The sequence below is a fragment of the Leuresthes tenuis genome, unplaced genomic scaffold (assembly GCF_036924035.1).
Source record: "Leuresthes tenuis unplaced genomic scaffold, fLeuTen1.0.hap1 SCAF_17, whole genome shotgun sequence".
Lineage (NCBI taxonomy): Eukaryota > Metazoa > Chordata > Actinopteri > Atheriniformes > Atherinopsidae > Leuresthes > Leuresthes tenuis.
The window spans coordinates 16,603,463-16,626,431 of NW_027325371.1; the positions used below are offsets into that span (position 1 = coordinate 16,603,463).

Sequence of the window (22,969 nt, forward strand, 5' to 3'; positions counted from 1 at the left end):
AAGAGGTAAATACATTATTTATTTCAGTGATGGTTCTTACATATGGTAGAGCAGTCCCAGTTCTGACTGTAAATTCATGTAAAATGTGGTTTCCTTTGATAATGTTGCAAGACAAGCAGAACCTATCTACATTGGCTAATTTCATTTGCAATATACACAATTTAAGATTACACATGATTAAGAATAAATACATAGAAAAACCAACAGATGATCCATAAATGGAGTTGAGGGGATCACATTTTAAGCAGTGTATTTTGATACAGTGCGCTGTCTGAGTGGTATTCAAGTCGTTGGCCACTGCAAACGTCCTTTAGTGGGCTTTACAAACGAACACGCACTCAAAAGCAGCGTATCCTAAACCTTGCAGACGTGTTTTCACTCTCACAGTAACACACAACATGCACACGCTTCGAAGTTTGTAGGTTTACACATTTTCAGACCCACTCATTACAAACAAACCCCCGTCGCACGCACCCAGTGACAGAGGGATTTGCAACATCAGTATTCTTAATATTTGGCCCAAAATGTCCACAACACAATGATTTCACTCCCCTCGGCTCCACAAATCTCCTCGTGCAGACCTCTAGAGGGGAAAATTATTTCCCTTTTCCCTTCTGTCATAAGCTCAAATGGACCACACGCGCTTTTTTTTTTTTTTTCCTCCATCAGGTTAGTGTTTGTTACCATTAGTTAGCCTGCAGAAGAGCTGACAAGCTGTAATGAATGATTTTGCCTGGAAGTATGCGCGTACATGCTTGTCTATGACTGTTTTATATGCGAGAGTCTTCCACACTGTGTGAGTCCATGTCTGAATTTTTCATTTTCATAGAGAAGTGGAGCTGAAGGGTCAGTTGGCAGAGACTGATGAGCCTGTAACAGCTGACTTGGCGAGGCTTTTTGTCTGACAGGTGACATCACAGGGAGATGAGAAGAGTCTGTCAGCAGCGGCTCGGTCGCTTGTTTGCTCCAGTCGTTGATGGGCACGTGCGGATTGGGGGAGCAGTTTTTTGTTTTTTTTGGGGGGTGTAGGATGGCTCAGTGTCGAACCCGCTGGAATGGCTGCGTGATTACTTGAAATGCCAGGTCACTGGCAGTGGTAAACGGGCTGGACGTATTCCGGGGGGAAGTAGCCCACATGTCCGTGGCAGCGACCCCTCCAGCGTAGCGAATCAGAGCAGTCAATGAGTTCGATGACGTCACCGCGCAGGAAGCGCAGCTGGGACGGGTGGTGGGGGGTGAAGTCGAGGAGCGCGTGGGCGTGATGGGGACGCTGGAGGTGGAGAGAGAGAGAAAGAAGAGAGAGTCTTTAGAAAACGGACGTCATAACTGTGGTTACAGTCCATGTGTCAACAGTAAAACTTAAAAGCGGAGCACGGCTACATAACAGTTCATAACACAGCAGAACGTACCAAAAGTAAGATTTGCTGAAAAATATTTATCAGAGATAAAACATTTTATTCTGGGCGCTCTTTGAAGCATTTTGTCTGGTTACTGCTACACCAGTATCAAAACAAAACTAAAGAATAATAGGAATGTTATTGCATTACTCTCCATCTCCATCCGTCTAAACAAGAAAAACGCCCAAGAAACGAATGCCAGTAAAGCATTTCTCTCACAAAGAGAATAGAGAGCGACACACTGAGACAGGCATGCCGGGCTGTTTGAGGATTAGTGACTACCAGGTCATATTTATATATATAACACTTTTAGGGGCTGGGATATGTTTAATCACCAAGCACTCATGCACTGATGAACTCAACGCAGATTTGATTGTTAGCATACCTGCTTATACAGTACGCCTATTACTGGAAGATTCTACAAGGAAAAAGTTTTTAAAAAATCCCAAAAACTTGTCCATCTTTATGCATGAATGTGCATTCCTCCTGCATTAAGTCTCTCAACCTTTGCTGGCTGAAAATGATGAAGCTAATTTGCTGCAAAGGTTTTTTTCCCACAATATAAATGTAAATACGTCTGCAGGATTCAGTTATGATGATAAAGATGATAATAACACAATTTTCTTCTTTCTTTTTTTTCTCCTTTGGCAGATGGTAATCATTACAAAGGCACAACACGGCCATCCGACATTAGAGTGCCGGCAAGAATAAACAACCCCCGCTTGTACAAAGCAATGAGTAAAAATACACACATTTTCGACATATCTTATCGATCGCTCCTGTATCTTTAAGGTGAATATTCATAGTACGGATTTTAAACTTATTTCATTTCAAACCAAGCCTCTTTATTCTTTCTTGCTCATGAATATACTTTTGTATTCAGGGTTGAGGTTGAAATCTTATTCCCCAACCCCGTCCTTCTCAGTCTGGCGTCCGCACACGTATGTGAATCTAAAAGCAGGTATACTGTCAGCTGAAAGGTGCGGCTGGCTCTTGGACATGTTGAGCAATGAATTCTCTCCCTCTCTAGTGAATTCGGGACCTGATTGTTTATCTCGTCTTGTCTCTAAGACATAAGACTTTCTTGATCTTTTTATTGTCCGTGCTTTGTTATCCAACTACATTTTTTTCTCTAAAATCCGAAAATATATCAATTAGAGATGAAATTCTACATTGCTTCTGGACTTTGCGGTTTGGCTGTTTAACCTGCATGTGTTTTCATAGGAATCTCATCATGTGCAGCTTCATGAAACATGACAATCGAACCACACAACTCTCCATATGCAAGAGAGAATCGAGAGAAAAAAGGTTGCACGAGAAAATAGGGAAAAAGTGCAAGAGGCAGAGACAGAAATGGAGACGTTTGCATGGAACGATGAACCTGATCGCCAGATAGGAGTAAACAGTGATACTCATACCAATGAAAAATGACAACAAACATAGTGAAATGTTTGCTTCTCTGACATGAATCGTCTTCATTTTGTTTCTCTGTCTCCCCGTGTTTTTCCTTGAATTCAAGAAGACTTTTCTCCCCCCCCGATAGCCGACCTCCACTGAACTGTGTCGACCGGTGAAGTAAAAGCAGTTCAGGAGCAGCCGAATAAAAGTGCCTATTTAAGGGGGAGCGTCTTGATCTTAACCAACCTCAGCTGTCAGCTGCACTCCCACAGAGGAAAGTGGATGTGGAATGAGCTGTGAGTGAACTGAGAGACTGGAACGAATACCAAAATTGTTTTTGGTCGGTGAGTTTGTGAAGGCATCTGTGCTGCAGTTGGGATCTTTATCATTGTGCTCTGTCACAGAGCAAGGCCCAAGATGTTGACATCCGTGCAAAGGTAGGACACACACACACACACACACACACACAAACAAGTTTCCACATGAGTCATACAGCAGGATTAGGATCAACAGACACAAACTCATCCTTGCAAATCTATAAAATCCTCAAAGTCTTACGCCTGGAGTAAGACTACTGGAGTCTAGACGTCTAGTTTGCGTGGGTTGCATGTATGCACTATTAGCTCTTGAGTGTGAGTAGGTGTGTGTGTGCAGAAATTGGGAGTGTGACCTTGTGTGCATAATATGCATGTTTGTGATAGGATAACCCATTAATTTTTCTATGCCAGCCTTCAGTGGATTGGATGGAGAAATAAGGTCCATCCATTTTGGGATCCTCTCCAGCATCCATTTGAACTCATAGAGAGCACTAACAGAGGCTGTAACATCAACGGATGACAGTTTTGCGCTAAAGTTGTCTAAGCACACTCTCAAACATGACATTTGAAGCTGAAAAAAGCTTTTAATGCTACTTTGTTTTTGTACTTAAAAAAAAAAAAGTGACAAGGTGTCACAAAGAGATCCAAGGTTTGCATGGAGAGAAAGCTTAGTGGCACAGGGACATTTGGGATGTGTAGGGTTTATTTAAAAAAAGGCCAAGAATTATTTCCCACTCTGCCATGCAGAGATAAGAAGCGATCTGGGGCCATGTAACAAGCTAAAGAGGAATTAGTTTGGAAAGACCAACAGCACAGGAGGAGTGACAACACAAAAGCATTGCAACAGGATTAAAACCAGCCACTGGCAGACTAGTCCATGCCTGTGGAAGTGACCCATATGATTAGAACAAAAAGGGACATTCATCATGTGAGGAAGACTACAAATTGTAGTCTTACATGGTGGCAGTCGACTGGGTTGATTCAATAGCTAGCTGCAAATATCAGTTTCCTCCTCAGTTCCTTCCTGCTCTTAACTGCCATATCACACAGCAGGTAAACAGGTTCTTAGTGGTTGCACAACAGTAGTTTAACCGTAGTTGTTTTGGTTGGTGTTAATGTTTTAGCTTCCTAAGGAAGTAAAGTCTCTTCCTAATGAAGAAGAATTTCCAGGTACCACCTCTATTATATTTCCACTGTTTTATTTCCTTGCATAGATAGTATTGATGAAATTATTAATTGGTTTAAATTTCTGATCTTCCGTTCGAGTTGATTAGGTTGATCAACTAAATTGATTGACTGATCGTGCAAGTAGTTGTTACTGTAACACTACTAAAGATGATATAGATTAATGTGTGATGACAAGTTAAAATGATGAGCTGAGCTCTTTCTTCTTTAGGAAAGAACGAGAGCCTTTTTAATGGGTTTTCTCAAAAAGTGTTGCAGCTGATTACTAACACACTTGTGTATTCATTTGGAATGCAAAGCAAGTGTCTCCAACATCACTGTGAATGAAACAGGGCAAACTAATAGGGTTTTTAGATAGCAATGAATTCAAGAAGTACAAGCACATAGGCCAGAAATAAATCATGAAAAGAAAGCAGCATCCTTCAGTTATTTATCCTTCTGCGTTTATGATTAACGTCTAATACCTGAGGAAACAGAGGAATGTCTTTTAGTTTGACTTAGTTTAGGAGAATAGTCAAATCAGACAAACAGATCCACTGACAGTGACATTTGTTTTTGCGCATTGACAGGATAGTTATAGTTTTCATGCTATTACAGCCACTACCAGCAGGTCAGACACCATGCCACGGGCTTGTTGGATGGGAACATAAGACATCTCGGGTTGATGATACACCTACTTGACTTTCTATATGAAATAAAATGTTCAGCCTGCAGGGAATGGTTAAGGGATAATGGTCCCTTGAGAAAGTCAAAGTGATTGAAGGTTGTGCGACTGCTCTGTCCTAACGCCACCTGCTCCCACTTTAGAATGTCTGTCAACAGTACTTCAACAGAATCTTTGTCCATCACCACAAGGGCGTCCGTCTGTCACTTCGTGTTAACACACAATGCGTTGCCACCCTCTTAAGAGGTCGTGTTCACACATTTCTGTGAGTGCGAGTTTTAAAATTTCAAAGTGCATAGAGAGGTTTGGTTTTCATACATTGGCGGCTCCCACGGAATAGACATAGATTGCCGCGGTATTTAGGTCATACAGTTTATTAGTCGTTTTTGCCCGTTTAACCATCATCACAGTACCCTCCGGCTAAATTCCTCACTTGCACCTGTTCCAGATGCATGCGAAACACCACTTCCCCAGGGGTTTGGAACAAGCTTGGCTGTTTAGTAATGAGGCCGGATGCTACCAAACAAGAAGTGCATTTGCAAGAATCTGCTATGTGAAGCCAAAGCCCCTGTTTAGGATCTGAATGTGTCATCTAAAATTTTTCTGCTCCACCAAGTGAAATAAAGCATCAGTCAAGCTTTTCTGCAGACTATCTGCATGAAAAAGAAGAAATAAATAAAACTGACCAAACACATCTGCCATTCTGTGTCAGTAACTATGTCAAGAGTTACAAAATCAAGGTTTTCAAAAGTCGATGGAAAGCTTAAGTCCAACTCTCTTAAATGGCATACCGTAAGATGGGGTGAAAAGAGCTCCTCGCGTCTGAGGGCCCAGATTTTCTGAAGTAAATCTCACTTATCACAAAGATCAATAAATGTGGGTTATCTTCAAATGAGAAAAGTTAAGATCCACTATATCTGTTTCTGACTTGGAGCTGAATACAAATCAACTGCAGAAAACAGTGAGGGACGTACAATGTGCCAGCCAGCCAGAAATAAACTTGCGAGCATTTGTTATTTCCTGTCCCACAGCACTGACTTGTTTGACACTCACCTCGCTTCCTTATTTGATCATCATCAAAACACCACAGAGCAGCAGTGACCGTCTAACCGCGAGCTACAACCCAGACGCCACAGTGCCTCGTTTTTCTCGCTGATTTATAAGGTTACGATGGAATTTTAATGGAAAAAGAAATCGGCTACTGTCAAAGCAGAGGCCATAAACAGACCCCGTCCACAGGACAGCTTTTAAAACGCATGGTAGAGACAAAGCACCCTGTCCTAGCATTTTAGACCTAACTGCAAGGATCCCTCCAGCCTTTGTATTCCCTTGTGTAAATCTTAACATCACATTTTGCACAAAGCATGCACAACGAAAGCATGCAGGCATAACATAAATGCTCTTTATTATGTCATGTAGCATGGGCCAAGCAAAATAAGCCAAATCAGCATCTTTCATAATCACACTTCTACAGCATAATTTTCTACAACTTAACACATAAATCACAAGAAAAATATGCCATATATATATATATATATATATTTAATTATCTGGATATGTTATAATAAAAGGTAATTGAGTAACCTGTTTTCTTTTCTCGGCTTTTGAGACTGAAGTAGAGCAACTTAAACACACAAAGTGATCTGATCATCTGCTATTTTGAGAAACAAAGAACTTGGATAGTATGGAGGTCATGAAAGATTGAAGAGCTAGCCACCAAAATGATAAGATGCATCTCTAATTAGTAACATGACCTTAATGTACCGTGTCATGTCTTGTTAGTCCCAGATTCGCGGGGAGCACAGCGACTTACTAAACTCAGTGTGAGCAATTCCATGTGGTGCGTGCATCACAGCCATCTGAGGGCAAATGTTTAAAAAATGCATTGGATCTGGCAGGTACCTGTAGGTTGCTATTAGTCTTATGTCTGTATGGCATCCATGTGGGAAAAATAGCAAATGGGTCCTCCGATTAAAAAGCATGCTGAAAAATTCACCCTGGATTAATTAAAGTATAGCAGCTGTCTGCTTACGCCTATTCAGTGTGAATTCGTGTCGATTCCATTGTTCTCCATTGTCAGTTCGTAAATGGGTCTTTAGGGAGTCATGTCAGACTTTTCCTTTTTAAAAAGTGCCTGATGCATGATGAGTTACGTGCTGAACATTTTTACAGCAACAAAATGACTTCTCATTCTGCCTAATTGTGAAAAAGCGAAGCGAGAAAAAAAATAATAAAAGCACACCCCCCCCCTTCATTACTGCTGCTTCATTTGTTACAGTCTAATAAAAGTTTCTGGCTCTTAGGCTAGCTAATAAATAACTGGATGAAGGATATCTGGGCCATGACCCTCTGCTCTGTGTGTATTTAATCTTTAAAAATCTTTCAAGATTCCACTCGAGCATAATGCGTTCAGTGTCCTAAACAGTTGTTTACATGCATTCAATTAAGGCTTGCTTTCGACATAATTGGTAAATGCTGCTCACGCCACCAACAGAAACCATAAAGCTTCTGGTATCTAAAATCTTACCCCACAGCTGACAGATTCTGCAGATTCACTTCCCAAAATCTTTTTAGGGAGCTTGCTATGGACACATACAAAAGAATCTACTTGTGAGTTATATAAAGACACAAGATCACTGCCATTCTAGCAGCTTAGCAGAGTTTGTGCACAGTTGCTGTTTTGAGCTAGATTTGCATCTGAGCACCCTGACATGTTCACAGAGATGTGCGGATATCAAGCAGCTATGTGATCATCCTTATCCTCTCTGGCTGGAATGTCCTTTGTAGTTGATTCAATCAAAGTATCAGACTAAAATAATTCTGATAAAGCCATAAAGATCTCAGGCAGGACAAAAAGAAAAAAAGAAAAAGCCATAATTCCTCCTCAAGGGGACAGGAAACATCTGTACGAAATGTCACGGCATGTTGGCGTGGCATGGTACGGCATCCAAAAGTGATATTTCAGTCTTGAGCAAAGTGCTAAGCCGGCCAACATTACAATTTCTGAATCCAAGCAGTCAACATAATCAAAAACAAGGCAAATGGCCTTCATTGGCCTATAATGATTAGACTGCCTCTTGCATTCTTTATAATCTGATCCCCTGCTTATTATGTAAAACATTACTCTGAAACCGAGCCACGAAAACAAAAACAAGGCACAAACTAATAGAAAAATAAATCTCCACGTGGCAGCTGTGTCACTGTGATGTTACCTCACGCTAAGATCGCTGCAGCACGGTCCCTTTGCTAATGAATGGAGGTCTGATCTCAGGTGCTGAGTGACAGAGGTGAAAACGATGTGATGAGTATCACCACGCAGCTGGTGTTGCAGGGCTACCAGCGGGCTGTCGTGTCAGAACTGCTTTGGATCAAAACCCTCCATAGAGACTGTGTAAGCCTGCTGTTGCCGCTCATGTGCACTCCCAGGAATAGTTGTCATGCAGTGATCTTGTCTTTAACACAAGAAAACAACAGATTTTCCCATGGTGACACCATTATGAGAGACACCTGCCTTCTTACAGAGGGAGACTTGGGGTACTTAGGTTTACAGATGTCTTTGGTGTCTAACCTGAGTGTTATTGCTTCTATTGTGCAGCGTTTTTAGATAGACCATCCATATGTAGAGTATTGATAAAGCAAACTTTATTGTTGAAAAAATAGTATAGAATATGTGACACAAACCTGAGGGTCACTTGCTGTCTGAATGGAACAAACTCATATTCTGTCAAAGGTCGGGAAATTGATAATGGCTGAAGCCAGAATTTGCCTTTAAAATCTGCTTTCCTTGGTGATGCTGTGCTCAATCCCTCAAGCTCACCGACTAAGATGACTCATTTTTCTGCTCCAAACTGGCAGCAGCCTTGTGGTCTCTCATTACAAGCTGCACCTTTGCATCAAACTCTGCTGCTGCAGTCACAGCTCAGGAAGTAACATGTGGAAGTGTTCCCGGATCTGTCAGCTACATTACAACAGTGGCTATGCCTTGAAGCTGCAGCAAAAAAGAACTCTACGGCAGCTTGTTACGTGGTTCTTGACGTATATATTTGACAGCAGATCGTTAAACTTGACCCTGGATTGCATGGCAACGAAATGCAAGAGGAGTGAGACAAAGACAGTTCATGGAAGGCAGAGATGCGTTTTCAGTGGTTTGGTGAGGTGCTTTAAGGTGACATAGCCGAATGACTTCTGCAGTCATGTGAAAAGAAAGTAAACCCTCTTTCAGTACCAAGGTTTTCCTATTAGGTCTTAGCAAAAACCATACAAATGAGAATGTTATACCCAAAATGCAGAATCAGTATGTGAAAAAAAATCCACATCATAATCCAACTATTTGTAAGATCACTTTTAACAGCAATCACTTGACGTAATCGTTTTTTCTGTGTGATGTTATCTGTTTCTTACATTCCTGTGGGAGGACTTTGGCTCATCCTTCTGCATAGCTTCGCTTCAGTTCACTGAGGTTTGTTCATGCACAATTCTCTTATGGTCCCACGACAGCAATTCAATCGAATTGAGGCTTGAACTCTGATTGGGTCATTGGCACACCTTGATTCTTATAGTTTTCAGCCATTCTGTTGCAGATTTTTCTGTGTCCTTGGGATCACTGGACAGATTACTTCCTAGAATGGTCAACTCAGTGACTGCGAGGGGCCCAAGTCCTGTGGAATTCTTATCCATCTCTCTTTGCAGTATTTGAAAATATCTTGCATTAAAAAAAAATCATCCATAGTTACATGGAATTTGCAGGAAGTGTGATTTCCTCCTGACATGCTGCCCTTTTCATGCATCATGGCATAGGTATGTCAAAAAGAGATTGTGTCATTTGCTTAGAAAAAGAAAAGCTTACAAACAAGCAATCTGCACAAAAGAAACAATGAGTCATATGGACTCACCCTTGCAAAGTGTTCTGGGTCTCTCAGAAAGACGGTCCTCTCCTTAGCGATGCTGTTGCTATGGTAGAACTCCACAAGTTCGTTCAGAGAGGAGAAGACTTCATCCCACACGTAGTACTGACCGCAGCGATCCTGCAGCACCTTGAAGTGCTGGACATGGTCCCCGTAACTGCAAAATACAAGAACATTTTAATAATACAATAAATAACAACAAAAAATTATTTGTTTCAAATTTAAAAAGAGAAATATCGCAGACATGTCAGGACGCATTACAGATTGGATCCTTCTGAACAGTGAGGAGGTCAAAATGGCTCGTCAGACTATACTTTTCTGCCTGGCAGTGTATGTACTGATTAAGCCCAGCGAGATACAGTACATTACAATCAATATGCTGACATTTAACTGAGAACAGACCTCACTGTTTGTCCAGACACCACGGATTTATTCAAACTGATGAAAGTTATAGTTCATGCCATTCGAAAACTGGTGACGCATTTATGAGAGCTGCTGACTGATATAATCTTTTTTTAAAATAATTTTTTAATCAAAGTGGTGCGTGAGCAAAGTCTGTATGTTTTACACAAGTTTTACTTCAACCCTAATTCCAAAAATTTGCAGATGCAGTAAAAAATGTCACTTGAAAAAGATTATGGACTGATATTTTTCTCAGTATCAAATGTTGAAAGTGAGACATTTTACGGTTTCATGAAAAATATTAGCCCCAACGTGTCTCAAAAAAACCAAGACAAGGGCAACAAAAGCCTGGAAAAGTAAGTGGTCCGAAGTTCTGGGAACGTGTCGCAACTACTTTGGTTTATTAGCAACGGGTCACTAACGCGACTGGATACAAAAGAGCTGCCTAGAGAGGCCGACTTTGAATATTCCAGTGCCTACAGAACATAAAATCATCAAAAGATTCAGAGAATCTGGAGACATCTCTTCCGAATACAGTTCAGCATGCCATCCACAAATGCAGGTTAAAGCTCAATCACTGTTCTGTGGTCAGACAAATCAAAATGTGATGTTTTTTGGGGGAAAATCATGAACACCGTGTCCACCAGATAGAAGTGGAGAGTGCTGATACTGGCTTGTTATCAGCATTCAGTTTAAAAAGCCTGCGTCTCTGATGGTATGGGCTTGCATAGGAGCCAACGGAACTGACCATTTGCACACGGGGAAATGCACCATCAAAGCTGAAAAGTATATACTGGTTTTAGAGCTACTTATGCTCCCATCCAGACGATGTCTTTTTCAGGGAAGGCCTTGCATATTTCAGCAAGACTATGCTAAACCACATGCTGCGTCTGTTCCAACTGCAAGGTTTTGTAGTAGAAAAGTGCAGGTGCTGGACTGGCCCACCTGCTGTCAGAGACGAATGGGACAACATTCCTTTTCTAAAGGTCCAGCAACTGACTGCACTTTCTATGTTCTAATATAAATGAAATATTGGTTTAGGAGATTTGCAAATCATTGCATTTTATTTACATTCTAGCCTCTCCCCCCAAAAAAAGGCATTCCAACTTTGGAACTAAGGTTGAACTTTATCAGTTATGTGTGGAAACAAATGGTCGAGACTGACACATTTGGACAGAGCTGAGTGTCATCACATACCGCAAGGTTTTTGGAAACCAGTGCGTTGTGTCCAGCTTTGGGTTGATACCAACACTCTTAGCTTTTAGTCTGCAAAGCCTCCCCTCTAGCGGCACAGCTGTCAGCTGTTGGAGCTGGCCTGCATTCATTTATCCCCTCAGAAACTACAGTGTCCTTATTTCATATATACTTTTAATCCTTACTCTTAATTTCAAAGAATAAAATAAGGCAAATAATAAAATAATACTAAGACTGACAAATCACCAGGAAAACAGACAAGAAAGGTCATTTAAGCATCACGTTTATGAAGAGAAACCTATACCGATGCAACATCTATGTCCGTATTATCAGTAGGGGATGGATTCAATTACCAATGCGGAGTTGAAAGAGCAGACAGTGACATTTACATGGGATGCTCGGCGGGTCTTGGGGATTCTGTGCAATGCAGATCATGGCAAAGGAATCTTTGTAGATTTGTAAGACTTTCTAGGATAACATCGCTCAGATCAGGGCATTAGAAATCTGACTGTGTTGTTTAGTTGTGAGAATGTGGCTTAAACCGGGTATTTTGACACATTTCAAGACATATTTTTGATGAACAGGGGTGTACTGGGAGCACAGTCTGATTATGTGTGGCAAAAAAATGAAAATTTAAAGCCAGTGACACGGATAAAAATAGCCACAGTGCTGGAGTGCATGCCTTGTTGTTATAATTAAAAGAGTTTGGCCAGTAGTCGTTGGCATTCACCTACTCCCCTGTCCTGCTCTGCGGTGGTTGCTAAGTAACTTGCAAGCTTATCTTTAGAAATCTGGACATCTCCCAGTGATTATGTGGTTATGTAACGGCATGTAATATGCAGCGGAAGTCAGTACAACACCCCCATATTTCTAAACACATCCCAGAGTGGGGGTGTGTGTTGGGCTTATATTAATGATTTTAAAAAATGTCATCTTCTTGGTGAAAAACTGGTAGCATCTTTGTTTCTATCGTTTTTTTTTGTGTGGCGTTATTACTGTTATGACTTAAAATAAACTGAATATGGCAAACATGATCTGAACTAACCAAACTCCTGATATATCCTGTCTGACTGGCTCTGAATGACCATCAGCTTGTTTCACCAAGAACTCCTTTTTCTATTCAGACACTGAGCTCTGTTAACAAGCACCGCTGACTCCCTGATGACTGGATGGCATTTAGCCACACCTCCACGTTGCCCTCTCTTTCCACCCTGAGGGTCCTCCTTTCACCACCATTCAAACTCATATGTCAAACATTATGAAATAATGAAAAAGCCGGGTACTTTTATGTTCAAACTGTTCACTCGACTAAAGTTTTTTAAGTATTTTTCCTTTTGCGCAAATAACATATGCTCTGTGTTTTTTTCCCTTCTGTTTTGCCTGTGGGTCTCACACTCTCCTTTATTATCTGACTTCTGTCTAACTTCTCTCTGTCTGCATCCCACTTCCTTGTGGTATCTGCTCCACCGTATATCCATTGCCTTGTTTGACTAAACCTTATCATCCACTCACTCTCGGACTCATGCAGCACATCTAGTTTGATCAATCTGAATGATTGGTATCAGCCCTAACATGGCCCCTGATCATCTGGCACCCTCTGCTGCACCCTCCTGGAGGGGCCCTATTGCTGCCATCAGCTGTGCAATTGTTCAGGTGTCTGAGCGACAATGAAACAAACAATGTACATATAGGCATGTATTTTTCCTTTAGGTGATTTACAATAATGAAATGTAGGGTGATTCATATAATTTGGAGGGAATAAAGGAAGGAGAGAAGGCATTATTTTTTACTTTTAGGTTGTTCACCATATCAATTCATGTATTCATGTTTCCTGCCAACCCTTTTACAGAAAAAAAGCTTGACATTTTACTTTTTTCCAGACCACAAATATCAAATGAGCCCATATCTCATGCCATACACTATATATATATTTTTTTTTAAAAATCTTGTTGCCTCCATGATGCTATTGATTGGTTTGTGAAGTCTTTCTTTGAAGCCTTTGGTTTGGCACTTTGGTCGTCGCCATCTTGGTTTTGGAAACAGAAAAAAGGAGCAGTACATCCGACTCATGAACCATGAAAACTAAGTTGGAACAAAACCTGGAAAAGTTACCGTAATTTACACACTGAACACTAGTTTTACTGAAAAAGTCTTCAAACTGGTGACTGAGACTAAAACCTTAACATAAAATATTAATTGAGGTTATAAGTCTTGTAGGGTCAGTTTCTCAGCGACATCTACAAAATCAAACTTATTCATCCATTTTCTATCAGAATGTGTCACACCTGCCTTGTCACATGGCGACACTTCTTAGGAACGTGCATGGTGTTGAGTGTCTGTTAAGTCAAAACAGGATCGTTTTGTTTTAACCAAACCAAAGAGCAAGTCCGACTGAAACTACTATAAAAGGCAGTGATGTTACATTAGACTCATCCATTCAAGTGTCTAAAGTGAAATTGAGCGACAAACGAATGCTTTCATAGATGAGTCTAACCTGCGAGTCCGTGCAACACTTCGTACCTCATTAAGCTTAACTGAAGTGTCTGTTTTATGACGCTGTTCAATATAGAATAGCTTGGAGCAACAGTTGCATTCTGTCACATCTGTTTTCTGTTACCACTGTCTGAAGTACGCAAATAAAGTGATAATTTTGACCCCGCCGCCTCCAGCTGGTCTGTTAGCAGTCTGATGCCAGGGTGCTGCAGACTTAAACCAACTTTTTACTCAGGCGACGAGGCTGCCTTTTCTGCATGCCATAGATTTCAATAAAAACTTTTAGACTTTAAATTCAACTTCAGCTAAAACCTGAGCGAACTACAGGGACTCTTATACATACGGTATCATTCATTTTGATATGCGAAAGGAAGTTAAAAAGCTCCATTTGTAACAATAAGGAAAAGTGCACTCAGACTTCTTAACATATCTGTCGAAGAAGAATTTAAGCCAGAAATTCACTTGGCGTCTCCGTCTCCGTCCATCTGACCAGCATCCAATCAAATATTTAGTGAGCAACACTCCAACTACAACATTGCACCTCACACTCTTACTCTGCAGAGCACACCACAATCCCACCTCTGAATCACCACTCGGATTAAAAAAAAGAAGAAAAAAGGGGCGGTTTGCAATCAAATTTCAAACGCAAATCATTCAGAAGTCTATTGAAACAAGCCATGTGAAAATGGGGGGAAAAAATGAAACAACATGTCTGCTGTAACATTGTATGGCAGCTTAGATGCACGTGTAAATTCACACTGTCGCTCTTGTGTCATCATAGTTACAACAATCACATTGCTCCACTCCACCAGTGCTACTATTGACAGTTTTGATAATTAACAGCGAGAGACAGTAGAAACCCGGAGAACCATTGTGCTGTAATAATGCAGACCACATCTGTCTCAGCTTGATCACTAACATTCACACTCACACACACACACGAAGCACTCTCTCCAAGTGCCCCCTCATCCTTCTAATCCAGTGTAATTAAGGCCCACAGCGATGCAGAGATTGTGTTCTTTTTCCAATTGAAAAGGAAATGAGAGCAAGAATGTAACAGAGAATGAGAGTAAGAAAGATTGAAAGGGAGAAAATGAAATAGATATATAGAGCACACAGACAGATACGCTGTAAATGAAGGGCTGGAGTTATTTTTAAAACTTTTACCCTGTGCCAGCACAATCTGAGGTCCATGAAGGTCACCCGTCCATCTTTCCCTTGACTTCCTCATCAATCTATCTCTCACTTCCCTGTTCTCGCTGTCTCTCTCATTCTGCCAGCCTCTCTTCCCCTAATCTGCAGTTTAGTTTCTAAACCGCTGCAGATGTCTAGAATACTTTACACAGTCAGACTGACACCTCCAGCTGTCAGTTTAACTCTGTGAATGTGTGTGTGTGACAAAGAGCCCATGCTGCAAATCGCTGATTATATCAACTAATATAGACAACTATAGACAACTATTATGTCTGTTTGTGTGTATGGTAGCTCTGTGTTGCATATCATGTGTTGCAGGCTGAGCACATTAGCCATGTGCGTGTGAGTTTGTCCTTATATATGTCAGCTGTGCAAGTCATAAGGGTTTAGAATTGCTTGTAGCATTAATAAGACATCACCTGTTTTGATAGCTTGGTGAGGAGAGAGGAAGGATGTGGGTTTGTGTGCTCTTTAAAGAGGGGCTGGGAGGGAGCAACCGAGGGCAAGAATGGAAAATGATGGTTGTTGCAGGCATTGGGTTTAAAGTATGTTAACGTCTCTGTGGATGTTGTTAAAACCCTTACGCTACTTATTAAAATCCTTAATTTACTTCCACCTTAAACTTCAGACAAGAGCTTCTATCTTTAGTTTAGATCAGTTTTGCTGAGTTCCTGTTTACTAGTGCCCATATCGGTAAGTCCTTGAATGAATATAGATAAAATAAATACATTTTCTCACACCTAGAGCTGATATATAATTCACTTAGTTAAGATTCAATTCAACAGACAGAGCTAAAGAGCTGTAAATTTGAAAGCTGAAGAACGTCTAGGCTAAGCTGAAGCTATAGAGTAAAACAGCTTTGGCGAGGAAAAAAGAACAGCTAGGACCTGAATCACTTTTAAAGTCTCGTTCGAGCCTACAAACTCTTTTTTTTTTTTATTCCACTTTGCTTCGTGAAAAAGAAGGCTGATTCTACAGGTCTAGGAGGTCTGGAAATAGGCAGAGACAGCCTACCACATCCAAAAGTAACAAAAACCCACTGTCACTGCGCATGGTAATACTTTCTGAGAATTTGCAGGATTCTAAAAGCTAAATGCTAAAACATGATCTTTTCCTTACCTCAACCTAGTTGTTTTTGTGCCTGTACCTAACTAACCATCTTGAAAGCATGGACTGCCTTTATGTAAAATTTTTCAAGACAGGAATTTCTTCTTAAACAGCGCATGTGCTCTCCAAGTGCCTTTCAGGCTTGTATTTGAGCAAATATTTGTTTGTGAACGTTGTATGGGGATTCAAGCTAATGCTAGTTATTTGATGACGGTCCTTTCAGAGAAGTTTTATCATTTGGTTCCTATGTGCTCTGTTTACTCTGAAACCTTTTTTTGTTTGTTTGTTTTACGCCACAACAGAAGATATAATATGGTGGGAAGGGTTGAGAGAAAAGATAGAGGACATGCAGAATGAGTAAAATTTGAAAACTTTCATGGAAAAAAAGGAGGTGGCTAAAAGAAAGGAGGAGACCATCTGAAGGCTTTATTTCTCAGAGGACTGGCTCGTCTTTTTTCAGTTTCAGTGAAACAAAAAGTTGCATCATACACCAAATCCACCCACTGTATGCTGCCACTTCGCCCACATATTTTAACCATGTTGCTTGTCCTTTCTCCACTGTCTCTTGTCACCTTACTCTATCATTTCCTGTTGTTTGTATATCTGTCTGTATTACTGTTTCTGTTTCTGGCAGTTGTACAAACTTTTACTGAAGCAGTATAATGTTTCGCCCCTTCCCCAGCAGGCATTCCCACGTTGCCCCAACATCTCTGCTAAGGACTGTCCCACCCTTAAAGTGTAAAACTGCACAACTTAACAACATTGATAACTTTGTTCGCAGTTGAAAGGTTCAATATATACTGTGTGCATTTGTGTTTTCACATCTAAGCCGTTTGGTTCAGTTTAAACAAGCAGAACTCTGTTTGCACTCATCAATGCAGTTAAGTTGAGCTGATGTGAAATCTGTCAATCAGCACCCCCAGTGGACACACCCCCAGCATCTCAGCACAGACAACACTGCTCATTTTCTTATGATTTTCAGACTTAATGTTGTATACGTGGACATTGTTTTAGCGTTTGTATTTGACTGGGTGGTTAATAACACACATCTCAGAGCCGTGACAAAGTCAGATGCCTTTATATTTCTACTTTAGGGGGAATTTCACAGAAAAAAAAAATGTCTTCTGCAGCACCACATATTTACATGAAGTTGGTGTTATATAACATCGCTTATTCGAATCTTACTTTTTGTTTTAACACATTTTCTCTCCACATGACTTAATTTATTCAAATTGTGCTTTTTTTATCCAGAGGTTTATCAAGTGTGAAATTACCCCCCAAGTGATGACATTCATGGCAGGCTGAGCCCAACGTGTTACTTAAATCTCAGAGATTACAGCATACAGCTGTAAAATAAACAAGCCCGCAGGGTTAGTTCTCTTTAATGGATCCTCTTTGGAGTAATGTCACTGATAAGAGATGATGACAAGCTGATGGACAGCCAAATTCAGCGCTCACTTTATGAACCATCAACCAGTGGAAGCAACTCAGATTGACATAAAGTAATAGACAAACTGCGCTTTATGTGTTTTTGTGTAAGTCATTTTTAGTAAAAAGACTCGACAGTGTATCACTAAATTGCTCTTGCAAAATGTGTTATTTGTAATTCAACAGATCCTCCTGTTAATAGTACACTTTGAGAGCCCTTTTGCTGGTTTAATGTAGATAAAAAAATTCTGTCTCAAAAATCTTAAACAAGATGGAGAAAATATAGCACTGATGAGGTTGGAGGGAAGCAGGTCTTCTGTATTTGTGAACAATAATAACATCAAGGAAAGGTAAGTACACTGAACTCCCCAGATACTAAAAGTGAATGTGCAGCGCTTTAGCTCAGGCATACTTTCATACACTTACGGATGTTGTTGTTAGACATCTGACTCATTCAGACAGGATTGTCAAAGGGGGGGGGGAAATACTGTCTTTTGTTTTACACGACCTTCGCCTGATATAAGACGAAGGCCACAGGAAAACCAATTGTGTGCCATGAGCGGAAATTTTATTTCAGGTTTGGGGTGGTGATAAACAGGAAAATTAATTCTCAAGAGCAAATGTTGAGGGGGGCACTGTTGCTGGTAGTAGGTTTGTCATCACCTCCTGTGCTCCTCTCCATTTAAAGTCTAAGGTTTTCTGAAAGAGCTCCGTGTTTCATGACACCCATTAAAGATCAACAGACTCTGCATCTCTCTGGCTCTCTGAACCCAGCTCTGTCCTCGACATTGCTTTCTCTTAATGACACCATTATAAATATAAAACATTTTCTTAAGAACTTCTCTCCCTCCTTGTAAAGGCTTATTCTTACTACCTTTGATATGACAGGGGGCATTCTTCTTACTTTGCATTATGGTGCTCTGAGACATGACTCTTCCACTTTTCTCTGTTATTTCAACTGAACTGTCAAAAACGGTTACCTGTGAGTTGCTCTGGAATATCTTGCTGTAATTATTTCAACCTTTCAGCGAATCCACTTTCAGTTAGCTCATTGGCTCTTATTTGGCTTCAACTACTGATTTCCTGGAGTGTCTTTTGATGACTCACAGAGACTATGAACAGTTGCTACTTTCAGTGGGTTTTTTACATGTAGATGGAAGGACTGATACTGATTGTGGCTGCTGCAACGTGTGAATCAGGAAGTGAAATACAATAAGTGAAGGGTATATCAATCAACTCTGACAAGAAAATGGGATTTTTTTTTTACAAGAAAGTTGCAGTATTGTGCACATCTCAGAAAAGACCGAACATATCCTTTGGGTGCACCTGCTGCTGAGTCAAATAGTTCTGGTAAAATGCCCAGCTTGGCAAAAAGAATCCTTCATCTCTCCATAAATGTCTGGGTTGGCATCGCTTCTCTTCACTTTCCAAAAATAAGCCACTAAATAACCCACTGGGATAGTTTTACTGGCACGGTCTGAAAGTAACTAGACCCCTTTCCTCATATTATATTCAAGGTATTCTTGGGATTACCTCATTTTAAAAAGGCCCCAAATGCTGCTTGTGCTCCACACTTATCTATTCTTAATTGTAGTTTACAGACAGAACAGGTCTCACGCGTTTTGCACTTTATATCTTCTGGAAACTTTTTCAAACTTGTAGGGATTTTCCATTTAGCATTGGTGGCTATTTTATTTTTTTTCCATACACATAGAAGGCTGATATTCTGTGCAAGTGGTTTTTACAAGGGACGATCATGTTGAACTTTTCAAGTGGTACTACCAACCATGACCGTAGTAGTAAGCATTTTTGCAAATGCTTTTGCATTTTTAATCATATGAGAGCAATATGACGACGAGCACAACCACAACTTTCATATCTTAAACATTCATAGAGGATCAACCAACCATTTATTAACAGCATGCACCATGTATGTCTTCTAATTGAATATGTTGTCAAAAAAAGTTGTTGTGCTGGGTCAAAATTCACCAAACTGTGACTGCTGAGAAAATAAACAGTGTGTGAGGGATATATATGTACATTTTGTCAAAATTTCATCTTGGCTTCATTCTGTAAAAGTGGACTGGATTTGTCAGAGTGCTGTCAAAGCGGAGCTGAGCTCAGACTGAGGTCTCCACAGTCACTGCTGTCAGTACGTCCTCTCTGACAGCCGTTAGCACACAAGAACCACGCAAACACCTGACCCATTTTTCAAGCTGCTACATAAGCCAGACATCAATAGACACCTCCCTTCCCAGCCTTATTCCTTTTATTTCCTTTCACTTTTACTTTACGTCCAAGCTTCCAGAAACCTGTCCGAAGATGAATCCCCGACAAGAGAGATATCATGCCTAGGCAATTTCTCAACCAACAATAGAACAGTCTAAGAATCCAGCGCTTTACCCCCAACTTCAGACAGGTTTTTCTTTTACAGCCTCAAGGGCCCGGTGAAGAGTCAATCTTTAATTCCAGTTCTAGCCTTTATCAGCACCAAAATTCAGAGCCTAGAGCCCTCACACAGCCTAACTCTCTTCCTCCAATATCCATACAGCACCCTGAGGTGCAATGCCCAGCCTCAGTGTCCTCCTCTCCCTGATAAAACCGATCAGCCACGCCAGCAGCTCCAGAGTCTGCGGTGTGCCACGCAGGATTAACTCACATAACGCCAGAGGGGTTGCAGATCCTCCCATATACCTTCTGCCTCACACCTTAGACTCTAACCCTCCTCCTCTGCTGGCTCCTATGGTGCCCTGCCGCAATCTCACACATTACATGCCCACACACACTCACTCATGGATGCAGACAACCAATCATGCTAACAGTATATGTGAAAACAAATCTACTAATTGACTTACTTTGCAATAGATGAAATGGGAAAAAAAAAGACTTAAAAGTCATAGTTAATATAAAGGAATACATAGATTGTACCAGCGTTCAGCTCTTCCAAAGAAAATATGAGCATAGAAAAAGTGCATATGGTAAACTTGTATAAGTGAGAGTAATTATCTCCTACCTGACAGACATGGAAAACTCCCCAGGAGCACTCTCGCTCTCTCTGACTAGAAAGGCTCCACACTCTCTGTGTCTGAGTCGACTTTCTGCCACACCACGAGATATACGGCCTGCAAACCAGCTGGAGGCAAGACGGAAATAGATTAAAAATTAAAAAGGTCAAAGATGTTGCTGTTATATATGGCAAGTGTATTTTTTTGGGGGGGTGTCTGAGAAGCGCCAATGACAATTCTGCACACATATTTGACAAAGTTGTTGCTGTTTGTGGATATCTACCAATGTTTGAGAGATGTTACACGGTGGTGTGGTGGTTAGCACCGTCACCTCACAGCAAGAGGGTTCCAGGTTTGATCCCCACCTGGAGCCTTTCTGTGTGGAGTGTATGCACGGTTTCTCTCCAGATACTCCAGCTTCCTCCCACCATCCAAAAACATGCATATCTGCTTGGTTAATTGGTGTCTCTAAATTGTCCTTAGGAGTGAGTGTGAGCGTGAATGGTTGTTTGTCTCATTTGTCTCTGTGTGGCCCTGTGAGGGACTGGTGACCTGTCCAGGGTGTACCCCGCCTCTCACTGTACCCCGCTGGAATAGGCCCCAGCCCCCCCGCGACCCAGCAGACGGATTAAGCGGGTATAGAAGATGGATGGATGGATCTCTGAAAAGTACAGATCCGGCAGAGAAATGAAAGAAAGGCTCAAGGTGACAAAAAAGCATGGCACATTTGTGAAGTTATTTTAAGACACGTTGCTAAATCCGCACATAAAAGAAACCCCCAAAAGGCTTGACTTTATTTGTCAGCTGTGGAGTGTGATTAATAGTGTCATATTTGATCTAATTTTTTGCTCATTAGTCCTGCTTAGCAGGGCGGTCTGCTTGGATGCAACGCTTGCTTAAGTGACACTATGCGCTCATGAACCTCATAACTCAATTTAATGTCCAAATCACTGAACAAAATATGTCTGATTTCAGATGATTTCTCCACAGATTATGTACAAACTCAACTAGGCAACTCCAATTGGACCATAAATCAGTGTTAGCTGTCTTGTCAGTTTGTTGTTTGTCACTGCAAATGTAGAACCCAGCTGGTGTATAACCATCTGATGGGGGGGGACAGGGTGTACCAGCAGATTTACTGTAAACACGCGCAAAAACGGGGCTGGATCATGTAATTATGTAAGGCGGCAAGTGAGAGCGTCCCTTTGGGTAAGCTGCCTTATGCCAGAGTGCAGATGTCCAAAGCAGAGCAGAAACCGCCCGAAGCTGCCTGCTGCACAAATTCTCACTGATGAGCTTTTAGATAGACCAGCGCTGGTTGTGTGAAGAGTATTCATCAGATTAACGAATGAGCTGGAGATGTGAGAGAGTGTGTGTGTATGTGGGACGATGCACTTACGCATGTGGCCGCAGGTTGATGTAGTTTTTTGGAACAAAGCCTTTCCTGTTGTGGAGCTCAGCTGTATACCAGTTAGGATCATCTTCCATGTTGGTGATCTGAGAGCAAACACACAAACACACAGATGAAATGTTGTCCATGGTGTTGGTGGTGCAGGCTGAAGTGTTAGCTGAAATCTATCATTGTTCTCCCTCTTAGTGTGTGTCAGTCAGGTCTTGCTTTTACAACCCATTCTCACTCCCAACTTGTCACATACTGACACTTGGTCATGAGACTGCTACATTGGTTTTGAGTGAAGGCAGTACCCCAGCGGTTCACTTTTAAAACATTATGCAAACCATTTTTTTTCTTTTCTATCTATCTATCTTTCTTTCTTTTTTTTCGTATTTCAAAGCCCAATCATGCTGTTTTCCTAACCGAGTACTCTATTGCTCAAAACAGTCATACAGTAGTAGAACGAATGACATAAGAATAAACGCAGGAAGTTGAAATAAACACAAAAAAGAACAGGAAGTGAGAAACAGCAGTGTCAAAGCTGGACTTGAACAATAGTTGCTGCCACTTACTGCTGCTTTACTGACACTGTAGAGCAGTTCTCTGTGTGGATACTGATATTAAAGGGACCCCGTGTGAGGGGTTTTTGACCAATGTCAGGAGATGGGAAGAAGAATGTGCCCTCAACTTAGATTTTAAACTTATTATCTGAAATTGTGCTGTCTTGAATAATAAAACTGGGGCACATTGCTAACTTTCACCCTTCCTTGACCTTGCAAGCTTTAGGAGGCTAATCCTAGCTAACTCGAGCTGATTATTGAATTGATTATAGGACAAATTTCCATCCAATGATTCAAGAAGAGCTCATGATTTGAGTTCAGAGGTGTT

The 22,969-nt window shown here is 41.0% G+C and overlaps 2 protein-coding genes across 2 annotated transcripts in view; one reads left to right on the forward strand and one right to left on the reverse strand.

Moving 5' to 3' along the window:
* LOC140273958 (sphingosine kinase 1-like) overlaps positions 1-22,969 on the forward strand; it is a 176,925-nt gene that overhangs the window by 42,393 nt on the left and 111,563 nt on the right. The window lies entirely within an intron of this gene.
* Positions 19-22,969, reverse strand: part of grapa (GRB2 related adaptor protein a) — a 27,986-nt gene continuing 5,035 nt past the window's right edge. The window contains exons 2-5 of the mRNA XM_072368040.1: positions 22,088-22,185; positions 20,697-20,816; positions 9,854-10,022; positions 19-1,270 (exon numbers count right to left, since the gene is read on the reverse strand). Of these exons, the coding sequence (XP_072224141.1) occupies positions 1,085-1,270; positions 9,854-10,022; positions 20,697-20,816; positions 22,088-22,185 (573 nt within the window). The 3' untranslated portion in view covers positions 19-1,084. The remainder of the gene's footprint in view (positions 1,271-9,853; positions 10,023-20,696; positions 20,817-22,087; positions 22,186-22,969) is intronic.